The 21,334-nt window shown below is 41.5% G+C and overlaps 4 protein-coding genes across 10 annotated transcripts in view; 3 read left to right on the forward strand and 1 right to left on the reverse strand.

The window, feature by feature from the left end:
- The window catches only part of asap2a (ArfGAP with SH3 domain, ankyrin repeat and PH domain 2a), a 104,379-nt gene that overhangs the window by 36,756 nt on the left and 46,289 nt on the right, over positions 1–21,334 (forward strand). For 2 of the 4 annotated variants that reach the window (XM_076165572.1, XM_076165576.1), the window contains exon 29: positions 1,174–1,264. The exons of 1 other annotated variant lie outside the window; for it this stretch is intronic. The gene's annotated coding sequence lies outside the window, so the exon portion shown is untranslated. Of the gene's footprint in view, positions 1–561; positions 1,265–21,334 lie in introns of those variants that run through there. One more of the 4 variants, XM_076165574.1, reaches the window with a different exon arrangement.
- On the forward strand, positions 4,010–12,501 carry LOC143012429 (uncharacterized). The gene is made up of 4 exons (XM_076165533.1): positions 4,010–4,301; positions 5,662–6,805; positions 9,042–9,202; positions 10,573–12,501. The coding sequence occupies exons 1-4, from the start codon at positions 4,169–4,171 to the stop codon at positions 11,634–11,636; spliced, it is 2,502 nt and encodes an 833-aa protein (XP_076021648.1). The 5' UTR covers positions 4,010–4,168; the 3' UTR covers positions 11,637–12,501.
- On the reverse strand, positions 13,740–16,698 carry itgb1bp1 (integrin beta 1 binding protein 1). Of its 4 annotated transcripts, none has more exons than XM_076165590.1 (7): positions 16,564–16,698; positions 15,883–16,006; positions 15,690–15,768; positions 15,403–15,533; positions 15,228–15,320; positions 14,815–14,964; positions 13,740–14,686 (listed from the first exon to the last, which is right to left on the reverse strand). In XM_076165590.1, exons 2-7 carry the CDS (start codon positions 15,952–15,954, stop codon positions 14,615–14,617), a joined length of 597 nt encoding a protein of 198 aa, XP_076021705.1. In that variant the 5' UTR covers positions 15,955–16,006; positions 16,564–16,698; the 3' UTR covers positions 13,740–14,614. The 4 variants fall into 4 exon arrangements, with proteins under 4 accessions (XP_076021705.1, XP_076021706.1, XP_076021708.1 ...); XM_076165591.1 differs by having other exon boundaries at positions 15,883–15,974; positions 16,564–16,691; XM_076165593.1 differs by lacking the exon at positions 16,564–16,698 and adding an exon at positions 16,449–16,549 and having other exon boundaries at positions 15,883–15,974.
- Positions 16,965–21,059, forward strand: LOC143012462 (cleavage and polyadenylation specificity factor subunit 3-like). The gene is made up of 18 exons (XM_076165578.1): positions 16,965–17,170; positions 17,307–17,370; positions 17,456–17,553; positions 17,641–17,769; positions 17,854–18,031; positions 18,119–18,208; positions 18,314–18,464; positions 18,541–18,716; positions 18,801–18,959; positions 19,035–19,181; positions 19,297–19,449; positions 19,524–19,632; positions 19,724–19,822; positions 19,899–19,993; positions 20,230–20,317; positions 20,584–20,650; positions 20,740–20,836; positions 20,926–21,059. Exons 1-18 carry the CDS (start codon positions 17,100–17,102, stop codon positions 21,025–21,027), a joined length of 2,073 nt encoding a protein of 690 aa, XP_076021693.1. The 5' UTR covers positions 16,965–17,099; the 3' UTR covers positions 21,028–21,059.

Below are 21,334 nucleotides of genomic sequence, written 5' to 3' on the forward strand. Positions count from 1 at the left end.
AAGCAAGATCATAATTTCAATAGTTCATGAATTTACATTAATTTATTTTGATTTAAAAGTTCCCTTCCCTTTAATGACAATATTAAGAGAGGGGTTCGCAATTTCATGTAAAGTTAAAGTTCATCCAAAGTGATTATGGTATACACTAGGATTGTTATGAGCACCTTCAACTTTATATATATATACTTTATATATACTGTATATATATATATATATATATATGATATATTTATTTAGAAGAAAATATCTTATTTATAGCGGGCTACTTTTATTTTCAGAGAATAATCTCTAACACCTTTGTTAATATCTAAGGACTTGCAAGGCGTTGTCATGTTTCGTTAATGGCACTATTCTGCCCTCTGCTAGCTTTCCAATGTGCACACAGATCGACAGTGTGATGGAAAAATGCATAACACGTGCTTGGTTGAACATCTTGCGTGTCTGTCGCCAAACTGTTCAACATAAGAATGTCTGTAGATTTATAGTATGACTTGAGAACATTCTGTTCTATAACAGAATGCCCTTGGTTCAAAGTATGATATGTAACTATGTTTTTATCAGTTTTCAACAAAGTCCTTTTTGTGACAAACTGCCCTGAAGGCTGGCAACTCCTCTCTGGGGTCGAGGCCAGGTCAGGGCAGCCCCCAACACCTGCCTCCTCTGGGCACATCGTAGATTAGAGCTCCTAAATCTACGATGAGCTACTCAGCCCCCACCTGACTGTCTTCTCTGGGCACCTCGTACTCCCACATAAAAGGCATGTGTTTCTACCTAATCTTCGCACTCTCCAGCAGACAGCTTTGCTCTCTGTATGATCTGTGTCCTTGAAGCTTCAAATAAACAAGACGAACTCTGACTCTCTTTTGGACAACTTTATTCTTGGTATCTTTTATGCTGAAATTGCCACGACAACAGTTAAACACAATGTATTGAGAGATTGGAATGTTTTTTTAATGGCATTGTATCTATAGTGTATTGCCCCGCTGAACTCGGTATCGGTATTAAAGTCAAAAGTTTTGTATTGTGAGAACCTGAGTGAACACCCTATCAAAAGAACACCATGACCCTATGACCTTGATCCCATGCGAACCGTTACCTTTCTGAACTATTGTACCCCAACAGGCTTGGGCAAATATAACCACACCTTTTCCATTGTGTATCTGTCTCTTTCAGCATGGCCTTTAGGCGTCCAGCAGCTGTTTGTGCAGCAAAAGTGGAGCCCCAGTCTGGGCCAGGAGGAGCCAGAACACCCACATATAAGAGAGGAGCAGGAGGCGCTCTGGATTAGACAGGAGGGAGAGCAGCTATATGGTCTGAAGGAGTCTGTGAAGAGTGAAGATGCTGAAATGAAAATTGAGTCCTCTCAGCTTCATCAAAGTCAAAGTGAAAAAAACACAGAAGCTGAGCCAGCATCTCAACTCTGAATGGAGACCAGAAGGTCCAAATCAGAATTCACACAGGACCGAAGCTTTACTGTTGCTCGGTTTGTGGTAGAGACTTCAGTTACAATGGAGACCTGAAGGTCCACATGAGAATCCACACAGGAGAGAAGCCATTTAGCTGCTCAGTTTGTGGTAAAGACTTCAGTCACAGTCGAGACCTGAAGTCCCACATGAGAACCCACACAGGAGAGAAGCCATTTAGTTGCTCAGTTTGTGGTAAAGACCTCACTTCAAATGGACACCTAAAGGTCCACATGAGTATCCATACAGGAGAGAAGTGATTTAGCTGCTCCGTTTGTGGTAAAAACTTCAATAGCAATGAACACCTGAAGTCCCACATGAAAATCCACACAGGAGAGAAGCCATTTAGCTGCTCAGTTTGTGGTAAAGACTTCAGTCACAATGGAGACCTGAAGGTCCACATGAGAACCCACACAGGAGAGAAGCCATTTAGTTGCTCAGTTTGTGGTAAAGACTTCAGTCACAATGGAGACCTGAAGGTCCACATGAGAATCCACACAGGAGAGAAGCCATAGCTGCTCAGTTTGCGATAAAAACTTCACTTTAAAAGGAAATCTGAGGAGACACATGAGAAAACATGTTTTGGAGAAAATGTAATTGTCTAGTGTCAGAAAGGGGAAACAATGTACACAAAATAATTGGGCTTTTATTTGAGGCCCAACACACAATCAGCAGTCACAGATTACAACTCACAAGTGTGTTGTTGAGAACAGCAGCAGGAAATAAAGCTGTGAGAAGTTTAAATTTGGAAGTCCACAAACATAATCAAATAATTTTCAGTGCTGGAAATGAGCTAAAGCTATCTGCGCAAAATGTCAAATAAACAAAAAAGGATGATCTTACACACAATCTTACACAGTATGAGCTGTGTACTGGGAAATCTTTTGGTTCCCAGCTCCAGTACAGATCAAAGACTAGTTGTTTAGAGTGTTTATCAAAGTGTATTGATTTTGTCTATCTGAATCGGTATGAAACATTTTGATGAGAATGATGAGATGAGAATTAACCTCCAGTTTTGCGCTATGGCAGCCTGTTAGCATTTTTCGTTTTTGATTTTTTTATTAATCAAATTTCTAAATCTAATGAGTACCAGACCTGAAAACATTTACTTACAGGTTTTGGAAAAAAAGTAACTCTAACCCTCTGTTTTACTTTATTTATTTTTTATATTTGCACCTGTCTCTATGAACGTTTGTATTGTGTGCCATATTGTTTGTAATTGTTGTAAATATCTGTCTATCTCTGTAGTTCGTGTGAATTGTGTGTTTAACTCGTTTAATTCTTCCATTTGTTTAACGATCCAATGTAGTATCTTTCAAGGCCACATGGGCTTATTATGGGTTTATGTGTTTTGCTATACTTTAGATAAAAAGACAATCAATGTCTTCTGTCTGCAGAATAAAGTTCTATTCATACCAGATGCAAGCTCCTTATTGATGCAACACACAACGCAGGTTACATGAGCAAACACCACACCATCACAAACCACCACTAAGCCACAACTTCACCATTCATCTCCAAACAATACACCAAAACAGATTGCAAGCTTGTACATTTGCAGGAATCTTATCATTTAGGCCATTTTTTTCCAGCCAATCACATCTCACTGCACTGATCTGAGAGTCGAAATCCACCAAGCTCAATCTTGATTCTGTTCTGCTCTTCTCTTGAGTTGAACTCGTATCTTAAGTTCACCATATGAATTCTACCGTAATATTCAAATTTAAACTTTATTCCTTTCTTTGCAGAGTCGGCCAGTGTTCAAGCTGGAATTACAACGTGACTTTAGAAAACAGCATACTGACAGTTGGTAAATTATGCAGTCCCTTAGTCCATGAATGGGATAGGACCTGTGCCATAACATTCATATATTTACAGTGTGTGTGCGTGCGTGCGTGGAAAATAATACACTGAGTGCGATGAAGAGCCTCACACGCTGACAGTGAATCCTGTGCGTCTTGGGTTCAATAATGTAGAAAGCTGAGTTTATCTTTAGCATAAATATCGAACATTCAATGTGATTAACGTCATTTTGGTTGCAGAGCGACTCTTTGTTTCTGTGTATAAATACTGTATGTTAATATTTAGGCATTTAACCTGAAATCCTCCCGGGGATTTGTGAATGAGGAAGAGATGCATGAGAAAGTCTATCTGATACTCTTCATCATGTTGAATATTAGCTCACTGGAAACGGGAAGATTAAAGTGTAAATAGATTTGGTTTCTTTTGGGGTATTGAAGTGTAAAAAAGAGTAAATCTGGGCTGTGAATGTCTTAATGCACTGAGCTGATGGGACCTGTGAGTGTTTCACACACTCACTCACACACACACACCACCTGATTAACGCTCATTTACTGTGGATCACTGCGTTGACTAAACTCTTATTGTACAAGTAAATGGGAAAACGAAACAGGAATAATTAAACATGAAAAAAGAGACAATGCAGTCTGTTTCTCCCTCAGGAATCCAGAAATGACTCGACTATGAGCACATTAATCCAGCCACTTGAAGTTCCAACGTTCAAGGAAGGAAATTAACAAACACAGGAAATCCCCAGTCCTGTCCTCACTCAACTGTCAGAGGCATTAGATCCTCTGTGTGTGAGGCTGAATCTGTGTGGCGAAACGGGACACATACTTTCGACCTTCAGGGTTTCGACTATAAGCAGAAGAAAAAAACGGAAAAGTTTTCATCCTTGTGTGAAAATGTCTGTGGAAGATGTCCTGGAAGAGATCAGAGCTTTAGAAGAAGAATTGTCCCAGTCACAGCAGGAGAACGACGGACTGCGAAAAAGATTGTCCAACGCCCTCAACCCTGAAGTCCGTTTGCATAGAACAGGTCGGTTCACTTTGTATTCATATCTCAAAAAGTTCAACCTTGTCATAAACTGTGAAATATGTAATTCACAAGTAGAACATGATGTTTGAGTAATTTCATTATTTTGAACTAAAAAGCAAGATCATAATTTCAATAGTTCATGAATTTACATTAATTTATTTTGATTTAAAAGTTCCCTTCCCTTAAATGACAATATTAAGAGAGGGGTTCACAATTTCATGTAAAGTTAAAGTTCATTCAAAGTGATTATGGTATACACTAGGATTGTTATGAGCACCTTCAACTTTGCTACTTTTTAACGAACAGGAAGGGAGGGGAGTGAGGGGAGGGAGCAGACATTGCTTAATCAACTGTCGTGCAAGAGACTGACAGAAGACATTGTAAACATGCTGGTTTTCTAGCAACGAACAGACAAACAAAAGGACTGACTAAAAGTTAATTTCCTAGCGTGTTTGATGTAGTGGGAGGCAATTGTATTCTCAAGTTGTAGCTTTCCAAGGTTGGCTGGTAAACAGTTATATACAGAATAACTCTCATTCATCTTGTGGAAGTTTCATTTTATCACTACAAAGTTTTCTGTGTGGGATGTTGTGAAAATCTGAAATGCTCAACTATTTCAAGATAACATGTTGAATGCTGAAGGGCTGAATCTCAAACATGTTTCCATTATTGTAAAAATATCACTAATATCATAACAAAGTTATTGTTTGTTCAATATGTTTTATAGTGTATTACTGTTAAGGTTTTGCATGGCAATATATATATTATATTTACCAATTTTGTGTATTTAACTTTATATTGTGGTAATGATGAAAATATTTTTATGAATTGATGGCTTGAGTTTATAAAATTTAAACTATATATATTCTAAGACATATATATCTTAGAAACTATCTTACAAACTCAAACCATCAATATTATAAATATATATGATATATTTATTCAGAAGAAAATATCTTATTTATAGCGGGCTACTTTTATTTTCAGAGAATGATCTCAAACACCTTTGTTAATATCTAAGGACTTGTAAGGTGTTGTCATGTTTTGTTAATGGCACTATTCTGCCCTCTGGATACCTTTCCAGTGTACACACAGATCGACAGTTAAACACAATGTATTGAGAGATTGGAATGTTTTTTAATGGCATTGTATCTATAGTGTATTGCCCTGCTGAACTCGGTATCGGTATTAAAGTCAAAAGTTTTGTATTGCGACAACCTGAGTGAACACCCTATCAAAAGAACACCATGACCCTATGACCTTGATCCCATGCGAACCGTTACCTTTCTGAACTATTGTACCCCAACAAGCTTGGGCAAATATAACCACACCTTTTCCATTGTGTATCTGTCTCTTCCAGCATGGCCTTTAGGCGTCCAGCAGCTGTTTGTGCAGCAAAAGTGGAGCCCCAGTCTGGACCAGGAGGAGCCAGAACACCCACATATTAGAGAGAAACAGGAGGCGCTCTGGATTAGACAAGAGGGAGAGCAGCTATATGGTCTGAAGGAGTCTGTGAAGAGTGAAGATGCTGAAATGAAAATTGAGTCCTCTCAGCTTCATCAAAGTCAAAGTGATGAAAACACAGAAGCTGAGCCAGCATCCAGCATCTCAACTCTGAATGGAGACCAGAAGGTCCAAATCAGAATCCACACAGGACCGAAGCTTTACTGTTGCTCAGTTTGTGGTAAAAACTTCAGTCACAATGAACACCTGAAGGTCCACATGAGAATCCACACAGGAGAGAAGCCATTTAGCTGCTCAGTTTGTGGTAAAAACTTCACTAAAAATCACCACCTGAAGGTCCACATGAGAATCCACACAGGAGAGAAGCCATTTAGCTGCTCAGTTTGTGGAAAAGACTTCAGTCGCAATGCAGACCTGAAGATCCACCTGAGAATCCACACAGGAGAGAAGCCATTTAGTTGCTCAGTTTGTGATAAAAACTTCAGTTACAATGGAGACCTGAAGTCCCACATGAGAACCCACACAGGAGAGAAGCCATTTAGCTGCTCAGTTTGTGGTAAAGACTTCACTAAAAATGGACACCTGAAGATCCACATGAGAATCCACACAGGAGAGAAGCCATTTAGTTGCTCAGTTTGTGGTAAAGACTTCAGTCAAAATGGACACCTGAAGGTCCACATGAGAATCCACACAGGAGAGAAGCCATTTAGCTGTTCAGTTTGTGGTGAAGACTTCAGTCACAATGGAGACCTGAAGTCCCACATGAGAATCCACACAGGAGAGAAGCCATTTAGCTGCTCAGTTTGTGGTAAAGACTTCAGTCACAATGGACACCTGAAGGTCCACAGGAGAATCCACACAGGAGAGAAGCCATTTAGCTGCTCAGCTTGTGGTAAAGACTTCACTACAAATAGAAACCTGAAGATCCACATGAGAATCCACACAGGAGAGAAGCCATTTAGCTGCTCAGTTTGCCATAAAAACTTCACTTTAAAAGGAAATCTGAGGAGACACATGAGAAAACATGTTTTGGAGAAAATGTAATTGTCTAGTGTCAGAAAGTGGGAAACAATGTACACAAAATAATTGGGCTTTTATTTGAGGCCCAACACACAATCAGCAGTCACAGATTACAACTCACAAGTGTGTTGTTGAGAACAGCAGCAGGAAATAAAGCTGCGAGAAGTTTAAATTTGGAAGTCCACAAACATAATCAAATAATTTTAAGTGCTGGAAATGAGCTAAAGCTATCTGCGCAAAATGTCAAATAAACAAAAAAGGATGATCTTACACACAATCTTACACAGTATGCGCTGTGTGCTGGGAAATCTGTTGGTTCCGAGTTTCGGTACAGATCAAAGAGTCGTTGTTTAGAGTGTTTATCAAAGTGTATTGATTTTGTCTATCTGAATCGGTATGAAACATTTTGATGAGAATGATGAGATGAGAATTAACCTCCAGTTTTGCGCTATGGCAGCCTGTTAGCATTTTTGTTTTTGTTTTTTTTATTAATCAAATTTCTAAATCTAATGAGTACCAGACCTGAAAACATTTACTTACAGGTTTTGGAAAAAAAGTAACTCTAACCTTCTGTTTTACTTTATTTATTTTTTATATTTACACCTGTCTCTATGAACGTTTGTATTGTGTGTGCCATATTGTTTGTAATTGTTGTAAATATCTGTCTATCTAAAAATCGGTACAAAAAAAGGACGAACACAATTTTGTTGTTGTTCCCGACTCATACCAGTGCTTATTCGTCATGTAGTGTAGTGCTCTGTAGTTCGTGTGAATTGTGTGTTTAACTCGTTTAATTCTTCAATTTGTTTAACGATCCGGGTGTAGTACCTTTCAAGGCCACATGGGTTTATTATGGGTTTATATGTTTTGCTATACTTTAGATAAAAAGACAATCAATGTCTTCTGTCTGCAGAATAAAGTTCTATTCATACCAGATGCAAGCTCCTTATTGATGCAACACACAACGCAGATTACATGAGCAAACACCAAACCATCACAAACCACCACTAAGCCACAACTTCACCATTCATCTCCAAACAATACGCCAAAACAGATTGCAAGCTTGTACATTTGCAGGAATCTTATCATTTAGGCCTCTTTTTTCCAGCCAATCACATCTCACTGCACTGATCTGAGAGTCGAAATCCACCAAGCTCAATCTTGATTCTGTTCTGCTCTTCTCTTGAGTTGAACTCGTATCTTAAGTTCACCATATGAATTCTACCGTAATATTCAAATTTAAACTTTATTCCTTTCTTTGCAGAGTCGGCCAGTGTTCAAGCTGGAATTACAACGTGACTTTAGAAAACAGCATACTGACAGTTGGTAAATTATGCAGTCCCTTAGTCCATGAATGGGATAGGACCTGAGCCATAACATTCATATATTTACAGTGTGTGTGTGTGCGTGCGTGGAAAATAATACACTGAGTGCGATGAAGAGCCTCACACGCCGACAGTGAATCCTGTGCGTCTCGGGTTCAATAATGTAGAAAGCTGAGTTTATCTATAGCATAAATATCGAACATTCAATGTGATTAACGTCATTTTGGTTGCAGAGCGACTCTTTGTTTCTGTGTATAAATACTGTATGTTAATATTTAGACATTTAACCTGAAGCCAGATCCTCCCGGGGATTTGTGAATGAGGAAGAGATGCATGAGAAAGTCTATCTGATACTCTTCATCATGTTGAATATTAACTCACTGGAAACGGGAAGATTAAAGTGTAAATAGATTTGGTTTCTTTTGGGGTATTGAAGTGTAAAAAAGAGTAAATCTGGGCTGTGAATGTCTTAATGCACTGAGCTGATGGGACCTGTGAGTGTTACACACACTCACTCACACACACACACGACCTGATTAACGCTCATTTACTGTGGATCACTGCGTTGACTAAACTCTTATTGTACAAGTAAATGGGAAAAGGAAACATGAATAATTAAACATGAAAAAAGAGACAATGCAGTCTGTTTCTTCCTCAGGAATCCAGAAATGACTCGTTTTATTTTTGAAAAGATTATTTTTAATCATATTATTCTCGAGACCTTCCCGGTTTCGACTATGAGCACATTAATCCACCCCCCTCAAGTTCCAACGTTCAAGGAAGGAAATTAACAAACACAGGAAATCCCCAGTCCTGTCCTCACTCAACTGTTAGAGGCATTAGATCCTCTGTGTGTGAGGCTGAATCTGTGTGGCGAAACGGGACACATACTTTCGACCTTCAGGGTTTCGACTATAAGCACATGAAAAAAACGGAAAAGTTTTCATCTTTGTGTGAAAATGTCTGTGGAAGATGTCCTGGAAGAGATCAGAGCTTTAGAAGAAGAATTGTCCCAGTCACAGCAGGAGAACGACGGACTGCGAAAAAGATTGTCCGACGCCCTCAACCCTGAAGTCCGTTTGCATAGAACAGGTCTGTTCACTTTGTATTCATATCTCAAAAAGTTCAACCTTGTCATAAACTGTAAAATATGTAATTCACAAGTAGAACATGATGATGTTTGAGTAATTTCATTATTTTGAACTAAAAAGCAAGATCATAATTTCAATAGTTCATGAATTTACATTAATTTATTTTGATTTAAAAGTTCCCTTCCCTTAAATGACAATATTAAGAGAGGGGTTCACAATTTCATGTAAAGTTAAAGTTCATTCAAAGTGATTATGGTATACACTAGGATTGTTATGAGCACCTTCAACTTTGCTACTTTTTAACGAACAGGAAGGGAGGGGAGTGAGGGGAGGGAGCAGACATTGCTTAATCAACTGTCGTGCAAGAGACTGACAGAAGACATTGTAAACATGCTGGTTTTCTAGCAACGAACAGACAAACAAAAGGACTGACTAAAAGTTAATTTCCTAGCGTGTTTGATGTAGTGGGAGGCAATTGTATTCTCAAGTTGTAGCTTTCCAAGGTTGGCTGGTAAACAGTTATATACAGAATAACTCTCATTCATCTTGTGGAAGTTTCATTTTATCACTACAAAGTTTTTTGTGTGGGATGTTGTAAAAATCTGAAATGCTCAACTATTTCAAGATAACATGTTGAATGCTGAAGGACTGAATCTCAAACATGTTTCAATTATTGTAAAAATATCACTAATATCATAAAAAGTTATTGTTTGTTCAATATGTTTTATAGTGTATTACTGTAAAGGTTTTGCATGGCAATATATATATTATATTTACCAATTTTGTGTATTTAACTTTATATTGTGGTAATGATGAAAATATTTTTATGAATTGATGGCTTGAGTTTATAAAATTTAAACTATATATATTCTAAGACATATATATCTTAGAAACTATCTTACAAACTCAAACCATCAATATTATATATATACTGTATATATGATATATTTTTTTAGAAGAAAATATCTTATTTATAGCGGGCTACTTTTATTTTCAGAGAATGATCTCAAACACCTTTGTTAATATCTAAGGACTTGTAAGGTGTTGTCATGTTTTGTTACTGGCACTATTCTGCCCTCTGGATACCTTTCCAATGTGCACACAGATCGACAGTTAAACACAATGTATTAAGAGATTGGAATGTTTTTTTAATGGCATTGTATCTATAGTGTATTGCCCCGCTGAACTCGGTATCGGTATTAAAGTCAAAAGTTTTGTATTGCGACAACCTGAGTGAACACCCTATCAAAAGAACACCATGACCCTATGACCTTGATCCCATGCGAACCGTTACCTTTCTGAACTATTGTACCCCAACAAGCTTGGGCAAATATAACCACACCTTTTCCATTGTGTATCTGTCTCTTTCAGTATGGCCTTTAGGCGTCCAGCAGCTGTTTGTGCAGCAAAAGTGGAGCCCCAGTCTGGACCAGGAGGAGCCAGAACACCCACATATTAGAGAGAAACAGGAGGCGCTCTGGATTAGACAGGAGGGAGAGCAGCTATATGGTCTGAAGGAGTCTGTGAAGAGTGAGGATGCTGAAATGAAAATTGAGTCCTCTCAGCTTCATCAAAGTCAAAGTGATGAAAACACAGAAGCTGAGCCAGCATCCAGCATCTCAACTCTGAATGGAGACCAGAAGGTCCAAATCAGAATCCACACAGGACCGAAGCTTTACTTCTGCTCAGTTTGTGGTAAAGACTTCAGTCAAAATGAACACCTGAAGGTCCACATGAGAATCCACACAGGAGAAAAGCCATTTAGCTGCTCAGTTTGTGGTAAAAACTTCCATAAAAATGACCACCTGAATTCCCACATGAGAATCCACACAGGAGAGAAGCCATTTAGTTGCTCAGTTTGTGGAAAAGACTTCAGTTGCAATGGAGACCTGAAGATCCACATGAGAATCCACACAGGAGAGAAGCCATTTAGTTGCTCAGTTTGTGAAAAAGACTTCAGTCACAATGGAGACCTGAAGATCCACATGAGAATCCACACAGGAGAGAAGCCATTTAGCTGCACAGTTTGTGGTAAAGACTTCACTTCAAATGGACACCTGAAGGTCCACATGAGTATCCACACAGGAGAGAAGCCATTTAGCTGCTCAGTTTGTGGTAAAAACTTCAATAGAAATGAACACCTGAAGTCCCACATTAGAATCCACACAGGAGAGAAGCCATTTAGCTGCTCAGTTTGTGGTAAAGACTTCAGTCACAATGGACACCTGAAGGTCCACATGAGAATCCACACAAGAGAGAAGCCATTTAGTTGCTCCGTTTGTGGTAAAGACTTCAGTCAAAATGGAGGCCTGAAGGCCCACATGAGAATCCACACAGGAGAAAAGCCATTTAGCTGCTCAGTTTGTGGTAAAGACTTCACTACAAATAGAAACCTGAAGATCCACATGAGAATCCACACGGGAGAGAAGCCATAGCTGCTCAGTTTGTGATAAAAACTTCACTTAAAAAGGAAATCTGAGGAGACACATGAGAAAACATGTTTTGGAGAAAATGTAGTTGTCTAGTGTCAGAAAGTGGGAAACAATGTACACAAAATAATTGGGCTTTTATTTGAGGCCCAACACACAATCAGCAGTCACAGATTACAACTCACAGTGTTGTTGAGAACAGCAGCAGGAAATAAAGCTGCTAGAAGTTTAAATTTGGAAGTCCACAAACATAATCAAATAATTTTAAGTGCTGGAAATGAGCTTAAGCTATCTGCGCAAAATGTCAAATAGACAAGAAAGGATGATCTTACACACAATCTTACACAGTATGCGCTGTGTGCTGGGAAATCTTTTGGTTCCCAGCTCCAGTACAGATCAAAGAGTAGTTGTTTAGAGTGTTTTAAAGTGTATTGATTTTGTCAATCTGAATCTGGGTATGAAACATTTTGATGAGAATGATGACAAGAGAATTAACCTGCAGTTTTGCGCTATGGCAGCCTGCTACCATTTTTATTTTTGTTTTTTTTATTAATCGAAATTCTAAATCTTATGAGTACCAGACCTAAAAACATTTACTTACAGGTTTTGGAAAAATTCTAACCTTCTGTTTTATTTTATTTTATTTTTTGTATTTGCACATGTCTCTATGAACGTTTGTATTGTGTGTGCCATATTGTTTGTAATTGTTGTAAATATCTGTCTATCTTAAAGTCGGTACAAAAAAAGGACGAACACACTGGTGTTAAATCAGTAATGCTGCATTCTCCCCATTCGCTGTTCAGACGTTATACCACATGTTGTGCTTTCATGTGCTTTTGACAAGGAATAAACACGATAAATCTAAACAAAACCGATGTGTTATCTTTCAGAAGCAAATTGAAGAGGCGATGACACACACTTCATGCATTGAATGCGGGTGAAATATGGGATTCATTTGAAAAATACTCTTTCTGAGGCTCTCCAAAATCACTGGTGAAAGGAGATGCAGCGCTGGTTTTAGGTGAGCAGCAGCCAGCAAAGATCAACGGAGGACATCTGAGATTTTGAAGCAACGCCTTAGAAACTTATCAAGAACCACTTGCAGGATGAGGAGGGCTGCTGTTCTCACACTGCTCAGTCTTCTGTCACTGGGACACACTGCTCCTGTGAACAACTGCGACGTGGTTACAAAACCGATCCACATCAGCAAGCAAGAGGTACGTGCATAACATCTGCACTCTGCATCTGCATTGATAGCTACAAAGGGGTCACAATACACTTTTTTAAAAAAGGTTGTTATACTGAGCACAAAGATGGGAGAAAATTTTTCCTAACAGCAGAAGATGAGCGTAATTGAGAATTGAGAAGAACTCGTATCTTAAGTTCACCATAGGAATTCTACCATAAAATTCAAATTTAAACTTTATTCCTTTCTTGGCAGAGTCGGCCAGTGTTCAAGCTGAAATTACGTGACTTTTGAAAACAGCACACCGACAGTTGGTAAATTATGCAGTCCCTTAGTCCATGAATGGGATTGGACCTGAGCCAGCTGTCCTTGTTGAAAATGTGTACATGTATAATACTTTTGGCAAAACTGTTATCATATCAAACAGTTTAGATTTTGCAGGTAAGAGTAGAAGTGTCTCTCCTGCTGTTGTGGAGACGTTTAAGAGACAGGCAGAGTGTCTCCAGATGGCGTCACCATTAATGTCAGACCCAAACACTTTCTTATCTCTGCTTATTGAATCTTCAGGGGGTTGTTTGACTTTGCTGCACGCTAATTGTAATTTACGCGTCCACAGAAATCTCTCCACATTCCCGTTAGTGACAAGCTCCGGTTGTTTGTAAAACAAAAAAAGTCCACAGTGGCCAGCTGCCTGTATAGTGTCATTAAGCAGCATTTCTAATATATTATTTAGTTCTAAATAGTTTTTTGTTGTAGTACAAATCGAAATGGTGTTAAACTGGTGTGTGCAGAGCGCCCCCTGCTGGGCAACACATGCTTGCTTTAGTTTAGTGTGCTTGGAAAATTATAATTGAAAATAATTCTATAAATAAACATATAGAAACTAGTAAAAGCTCACTTATGACAATGAAGCAAACAAGGTGAGAAATAGTCCACTTTAATTACACATTTGTTTTTGTACCAAATCAACTTCTGTTACCTTCTGGATTCATCCTCTGGCTCCAGTCCCACCCAGAGGAGAGACTCTTTACGTACAAAGTGCAGCCAAGTGAGTACCTGAACTGTAAAAAATATAAAATAAAATCTTCCACAAAAACCATTCATAATGGTCATAAGAGCCAATAAGTATTAGGTATTTAGAAATGTAATGAAAGTAATTGAGATTTAAATCACTGCACACAAACTCGACTAAACAGAAAAGGCAGAAGAATCCAAACATGTAATGCTTTAAGGGTCAGGAGACGTCTGAGTACCGACTGAGTACAAAGAAATAAAAAAGTCAAACTAAAAGCATTCACAGAAGACAAATAAAAACAGGAAGGCAGTTAAAGCATCTTTGTAATAAACCTGTAAGTCAGTTTGTGACTCATGTTCGTACCAATACTGTCTGCATCATTTTGAACACACAGGACTTCTAATGTGTGTGTACCACTTTAACACTGCGTCTCCAGGGTGACACAGCTGCATACAGGGTTACACCATGAAGTACCCAGCATATTAAATACATTAAATAAGTTACAACACTGAGAAAGGTGACTGGATTGTGCTCTAACGCAAACATTTCCCTCCTTCCTAAGCTTCCCTTACGTTTTGTTCTTCATCTTTGCGTGATTTTGATTGTGTCACATGAGGTAAAGGGCAGAAATTATTCTGACATATTCACAGTTCGGGGGGGAAACCAAAGGCATCTTTCGAGACGACAAAGAAGTGAAGAAAAAGGGGAAATGGCGGCGATCGGTGGTCTCCTGGTTGTAACCTTCTTCACCTCCTCCTTTTGGACCAGATCTCTCCTCCCTCCTCAGGACTTGTCTGACGTCAGCGCACAGTCAAAGGAGGCCGACAGCACCTTGCAGATGGACTGAGCCTGCTCCTGTTCAGACAGACAGACAGACAGACGGACAGACAGACAGACAGACAGACAGACAGACGGAGATAATGAGTGGGTGGAATCTTTCACTCCGGGCCGATCAAAGGGGGGGTTGTCTCTCCGTGTCTCACCGAGCTGCTGCACTGGTACACCCAGATGCTGCACTCCTCCTGCTCGGCGTCGGTGGTCTTGAGGGCCAGGAGGTTCTTCCCTGAGCCGAGGCCGTCATCGTAACACAGCATGCGCACGATCAAGTACAGAGGGTGGCGGTGCAGCACGTCCTGGTCACCGGCACAAACAAGAACACTGTTACTGATGCATCACACCTGAGCGAAGCCGATTGATCACTGTCACTGCACGCTAAAACACACATCTGAGACCAAAATTTAGCTCCCAGCACACACACACACAAACAGCTCACAATGAATGCGTAATGTGTGTGAGAAGAGTTTGTGTGTAAAATGTTTGGGTCAGCAGCTTTTAATTCCACCCAACTGATTCATAATCACATTTCTATGGCTTTGGAACAGAGACTGGGACTCACACACTGGTCCAATGAGGCCACTTTGACTCCATACTTGGACACGCCCAGAATCATCTCCTCGTCTGCTGGCACAAAGGGCAGCTTCCCATCTTGCTGTGAGAGGAAGAGGAATAGTTATGGAGGCTTTAATGTGACATCATAAACTACCAGAATCATCGGAGCCCCAGCTTTTTACCTGAGCAGCGTCGATGTAGTTGATGAGGTCCAGAGGCTCGTGGAGAGTCTTGCTCATGTCAAACTGTAACTTCTCGATGGCTCCCACATACTTCACCCGGAACTCGGCACACGCCTCGGATGTGCTGTTACCTGCGAGAGCCGCAAACCACCAAGAAGACGATCAGAGGACAACTGGCTGGGCGAGGGATGGAAGAAGAAGAAGAAGAAGAAGAAGAAGAAGAAGAAGAGCGAGGGAGGAAGAACGGAGGTAAAGAAGAAAGAAGGCGGTTTAAGAAGAAGTCCAACCTGAGCTCTTGGTGGAGTCTGTGTCGAGGCTGGCGACGGTGCTGGACCTGGAGAGTCCTCCCAAACTGGAGTCTACGGACTACAGAGGAACAGCAACATGACAAGGTGTTAGATTCAGCAGGAGGGCAGTCCTGTGTGTGTCTGTGTCTGTGTCTCAGTGTGTGTGCGTGTGCGTGTGCGTGTGTGTGTGTACCTTGCTTTTGGTGCTGATTTCACTGCTTTGGGAGCTGCTGCTGCTGTGCCGCTTTTTGACCTTTCGGAACATCTTTCACCATGACGACCCACCTGCACATCACACACGCACGTCCAAGACCACCCTAAAAATGATTAACATCATGGATGGCAACACCCTGGGTAAGATGAAGAGTTTGGACCCTTAAATATAATAAACCTATCCTTTACCTGCTGCTTCAATTATCTCGAGTAGACGATAAATAAACTATAATAAATAAAATAAAACTAATAAATCTTCAAACTTCCACCTGTAGAAAACACGACTACAAATACTGTTTGTTGCTACTATGACTGTAACTGTCTATTTTGACGTATGACGTATGTCACCAAATAAACTGGACACCAGATCATTTGTTACACTGTCTGACTTCTGGGTGGGTTTGGGGGCCCTGTGTGCACCAAGGCCCCTCTAAAGAACATGTTACGCCACTGCTAGCTGTTCTTAAGCCAAAACCAAGTTATAACCCGAAAATGTTTATTTTAACAAGCTTTTTAGATGATTTCATCTCCGTACTTTGCACACACCCTGAACGCGACACCGCAGTTATGATCTGTCCCCTCCGTATTCAGAGCCACACTAAAGTTAAGAAGCGACGACTTCCACACACGCAAAATCTCCGTTTTGTTCCTGACCGCCTACCTGTTTGTACCGTAACTGTCTGAATGTAACGTCGCCTCCGTTTGGCTTCGCAGGAGCGGGTTGCGGCTTTATGTTTACAGTTTCTGTTACACTTTGACTCTTCAGCTTCGCTTTGAGTTTCACAGCCTCCACCCAACAGCACTTAAAGGGGCCGTACGCCATTAAAAATAGCGCTAAAATTCAGTATCGGTAACATCAAATCGCACGCAGGCATATCAGTGATTTGTGCTATTTCCAGTGCGCATATTTGATTAATAGACATTATTAATTGGGATTTATGGATATTTTTCCAATTTTAACAACCGAGCAACTGTTATAATTCTGTCAGAAATAAATGAGTCTGTTTCTCGTCGGCTGTATTTTGGAGTAGCACCGGAACTGCGGCCACCGTCCCTCATTCATTCCACCAACACCGACAACAAACGATCCATTGGGTCATATTCTCTCATTTTCCGCACCATGATTGAATAAAACTTCACTGTTGCTCATCATTTTAAGGTTTATTTTAAACTTTACTTTTGCTCTACAACGTCGTCATGACTACAAAGCGCAAAGCAGAGGTGATTGTCCCTGCAGAGGAAAGTGACCAGCTGCACATTCGTCCACTGTGAGTAGACTGATAACATTTACTCATCTTTATTTAAAATGGCCATACGGATTTAAATACAATTTGCAAAACAATTGTGCATTGTTGCATGGCTGTTTTCTGTATCCAATCATAATATCATAATGGTTGTACACAGGGGTGCAGGTCAGGAGGTCGGGAGGTCATGCATCATCTTGGAGTTTAAAGGGAGGAAAATCATGGTAAATTATTGTGTCTGTGGTATTTTTCTCAACTATTGTTCGTGTATGGTGCATATCAATAATGAAAGGCCAATGGTGTCTGCAGCTGGACTGCGGTATCCACCCTGGGCTGGAGGGAATGGACGCTCTCCCCTACATAGATCTAATCGACCCGGCTGAGATCGACCTCTTGCTCATCAGCCAGTGAGTCCCGTCTTGTTTTTGTTTTTGTTAAGCGTCTCTGCTTTGTGATTGTGACATCCGAGGCGTTGTGCATTTTTATTTTTCCAGCTTCCATCTGGATCACTGTGGAGCTCTGCCCTGGTTCCTCCAGAAGACCAGCTTCAAGGGCAGAACCTTCATGACCCACGCCACCAAGGCCATCTACCGCTGGCTGCTATCAGACTACGTTAAAGTCAGGTGAGGAAGGAGGAGTGATTCCCATTTTATGGAATATTCTATTGTGTCACAGTCTAATTTTCAGTTATCTTTCATATATTGCAGCAACATTTCTGCAGATGACATGTTGTACACCGAGACAGACCTGGAGGAGAGCATGGACAAGATAGAGACCATCAACTTCCATGAGGTCAAGGAGGTGGCCGGGATCAAGTTCTGGTGTTACCACGCTGGCCATGTGCTGGGAGCTGCCATGTTCATGATCGAAATAGCAGGAGTCAAAGTAATGATGCACACAAATCCTGGTTTGATTTATGTTCCAATCACTGTTTCACTTTAAACAATTATGTGTACGTCTGTCTCTCCAAAGCTGCTGTACACCGGAGACTTCTCCCGACAAGAAGACAGACATCTAATGGCCGCTGAGATCCCCAGTGTCAAACCTGACATCCTCATTATAGTACGGGAAAACGGAATCGGATTTACAACCACATCAACTTGAATAGGAGTTTTAAAGGATTCTCAGGTGACCCAGCTTGGTAAATGTTATCTGTTTATCTGGCAGGAGTCCACTTATGGGACGCACATCCATGAGAAGAGGGAGGAGCGTGAGGCTCGGTTCTGTAATACCGTCCATGACATCGTCAACAGGGAGGGCCGCTGTTTAATCCCTGTGTTCGCTTTGGGACGCGCCCAGGAACTGCTGCTCATCCTGGGTGAGATGCTTTGCTTTGCGGTTTCCTTGTCTTTCTACGTCGAGCCCACACATTGACACTGTTGCAACTCTTTCAGACGAATACTGGCAGAACCACCCGGAGCTCCATGACATTCCCATCTACTATGCCTCATCCCTGGCCAAGAAGTGTATGGCCGTGTACCAGACCTACGTCAACGCCATGAACGACAAGATCCGCAAGGCCATCAACATCAACAACCCCTTCGTCTTCAAACACATCAGCAATCTTAAGGTAGAGATGCAAAGTTTGTTCTGAGCAGATTCATTTCTCTTCTTTCCGGCCTCTCGTCTGCTGATAACGCTCTGTTTCGTCCAGAGTATGGATCACTTCGATGACATCGGTCCCAGTGTGGTGATGGCGTCGCCCGGTATGATGCAGAGCGGCTTGTCCAGGGAGCTTTTTGAGAGTTGGTGCACTGACAAGAGGAACGGCGTCATCATCGCTGGATACTGTGTGGAGGGAACGTTGGCCAAGGTCAGATCAGTGCAGAGATTTACAGTGATTGAAGATAATTCATAATGACACAGAATGACTTCATACGCCATGCAGCACATTATGTCTGAGCCGGAGGAGATCACCACCATGTCGGGACAGAAGCTGCAGCTGAAGATGTCAGTGGACTACATCTCCTTTTCCGCCCACACCGACTACCAGCAGACCAGCGAGTTCATCAGAGCTCTCAAACCGCCGCACGTGGTAGGAGGAGCTTAGATGATTCCGTCTCTTCCTCCATCTTGAAATTCATTTTCGTCACATGTTGAATACCAAACATTGACTCTCTTTGACTTCCTCCTGCTCTCTTTACCCTCAGATCCTGGTCCATGGAGAGCAGAACGAGATGGCCCGTCTGAAAGCTGCTCTGATCCGGGAGTACGAGGACAACGATCAGGTTCACATCGAAGTCCACAACCCCCGCAACACAGAAGCTGTGACGCTCAACTTCAGAGGAGAGAAACTGGCCAAGGTGGGTATGGAGACTTTTATGGGCTCTCACACTTGCGAGTGGCGTGACTGAACACTTGCTCCTCCCCCCCTCAGGTGATGGGCTCTCTGGCTGATAAGAGGTGCGTCCAGGGCCAGAGGGTGTCAGGCATCCTGGTGAAGAAGAACTTCAACTATCACATCCTCACTCCCTCCGACCTGTCCAGTGAGTACAGAGTCCAGATTTCAGATATTGAAGAGAATTGCGGATGGATGCTTGATGTCGCCGCTACCTGACGTGTGTGTGTGTGTTGCAGCATACACAGAGCTGGCTATGAGCACGGTGAAGCAGACCCAGGCCATCCCCTTCACCGGTCCCTACTCTCTGCTGGTGTGCCACCTGAGGAACCTCACAGGTAAGATCAGCCACGTTCATCGCTTGCGGCAGTTCTCAGTTTCGCCGAGCACGTTTTACAACTTCGTCCGCCTCAGGTGACGTGGAAGAGCTGGACGGCACGGAGAAGAACACTTTGAAGATCTTCGACGCGGTCACGCTGGTCCACGAGGTCGGCATGGTGCTGCTGGAGGTGAGAGGTCAACACCAGCTGCAGCCTCTGGTTCATTCATGTCTTCATCCTGTCCCACAGAAGGCTGCAGAGGTCATTTGTACAGCAACTTCATGAGCTCAGAGGAACTGAAAAGTAAACACTGGCATACATTTCTTCATCATGAGGTGGTGGTGTAAATAGATCGGGTGCACAAAATAGCAATAAGTAGTCTCTCTCTTCTTAGTCTCAGCTTTTTCCTCTCTTCTTCCTTCCAGTGGATCGCGAACCCTCTGAACGACATGTACGCTGACGCCGTCACCACCGTGGTGCTGGAGGTCCAGTCCAACCCAAAGGCTCAGAAAGGTTCGGCCACAGGAAGAATTGAATAACCGCATAATCTGTATCTCTAACTCTGAACCCGTTTTAAACATTGGGATTTCACACGTTATCACTAGGCAATGATTCATCGGGTGGATTTGTCTTCTGCAGAGGGTTCTTTTATCATTTTGCATTTTCCATGTTACAGACGTAGATGGACACACTTATAGTGTGTGCAGAAGGGTTTTGTGTAACATGACTCATATCATAATATTGTGTTTCATTCAATCCACACTGTGTTTCGCCGACAGTCATGGAGACCCAGAGCACAGTGATGGACATGGATGTTTTCCACACCCGACTGGCAGTGATGTTGCAGTGAGTGCTTGTTAGTACCATGATATGATGATGAATATGATCTAATGAATATGAATATGACCTATTTCACCCCCTTCTGTGTGTTTCAGGGACATGTTTGGAGAGGAATGCGTGGACTTCAGAGACGGTAAAAACGTGGCGGTGACAGTAGACGGGAAGACGGTTCAGATTTGCTTGGAGACGAGGGTGAGACGCTTTTGTGTGATCGGTGAGAAACCCTTCGCCGCTGCTTTTGGACGCTTTCTTATTCGTTTAGTTTTCTCCTCCCCCGACAGGCTGTGTGCTATGAGGACGACGGCTCGGACGACGACTCTCTGAGGGAGATGGTGGAGCTGGCGGTGCAGAGGCTCTACGACGCCCTCAACCCCGTCATCTGAGAATACCGTCATCCAATAGGAAGCCAATCAAGTCAGCGGCCTTGTTTCTATAACTGTAGTCTGATGTGGGCAGGAGGAGAAAGTCCTTTTTAACTCTAATGCACTTGTGTTTACTGTATTTGTGTAGCAGCACTGTCGCTTTATCTGGTGACATCGATTTATGTCTAGATTGCAGATGTTTACGTTAATCCATGATGTGAACAGTCAACCTTAATGCACTTAACACTTGTAGTGTTAACTAGTATGTGTTTATTTAAGTTATACTGTGTTTAATAAGCTATTGATGGAATCATTTTTTTTAACATTT

The sequence above is a fragment of the Genypterus blacodes genome, unplaced genomic scaffold (assembly GCF_046128005.1).
Source record: "Genypterus blacodes isolate CSIRO-AG114 ecotype Tasmania unplaced genomic scaffold, CSIRO-AGI_Gbla_v1 ptg000147l_1, whole genome shotgun sequence".
Taxonomy (NCBI): domain Eukaryota; kingdom Metazoa; phylum Chordata; class Actinopteri; order Ophidiiformes; family Ophidiidae; genus Genypterus; species Genypterus blacodes.

Excerpts from the sequence above, each read along its gene's own strand:
- LOC143012429 (XM_076165533.1), top strand. The coding sequence starts at position 4,169 with ATGTCTGTGGAAGATGTCCTGGAAGAGATCAGAGCTTTAGAAGAAGAA. Across the intron at positions 4,302-5,661 it reads AGTCCGTTTGCATAGAACAG|CATGGCCTTTAGGCGTCCAG; the intron begins GTCGGTTCACTT and ends TGTCTCTTCCAG. Across the intron at positions 6,806-9,041 it reads AAACATGTTTTGGAGAAAAT|ACGGAAAAGTTTTCATCTTT; the intron begins GTAATTGTCTAG and ends CACATGAAAAAA.
- itgb1bp1 (XM_076165590.1), bottom strand. The coding sequence starts at position 15,954 with ATGTTCCGAAAGGTCAAAAAGCGGCACAGCAGCAGCAGCTCCCAAAGC. Across the intron at positions 15,769-15,882 it reads AAATCAGCACCAAAAGCAAG|TCCGTAGACTCCAGTTTGGG; the intron begins GTACACACACAC and ends GTTCCTCTGTAG. Across the intron at positions 15,534-15,689 it reads AGACTCCACCAAGAGCTCAG|GTAACAGCACATCCGAGGCG; the intron begins GTTGGACTTCTT and ends CGGCTCTCGCAG.
- LOC143012462 (XM_076165578.1), top strand. The coding sequence starts at position 17,100 with ATGACTACAAAGCGCAAAGCAGAGGTGATTGTCCCTGCAGAGGAAAGT. Across the intron at positions 17,371-17,455 it reads TTAAAGGGAGGAAAATCATG|CTGGACTGCGGTATCCACCC; the intron begins GTAAATTATTGT and ends TGGTGTCTGCAG. Across the intron at positions 18,717-18,800 it reads AACACATCAGCAATCTTAAG|AGTATGGATCACTTCGATGA; the intron begins GTAGAGATGCAA and ends TGTTTCGTCCAG.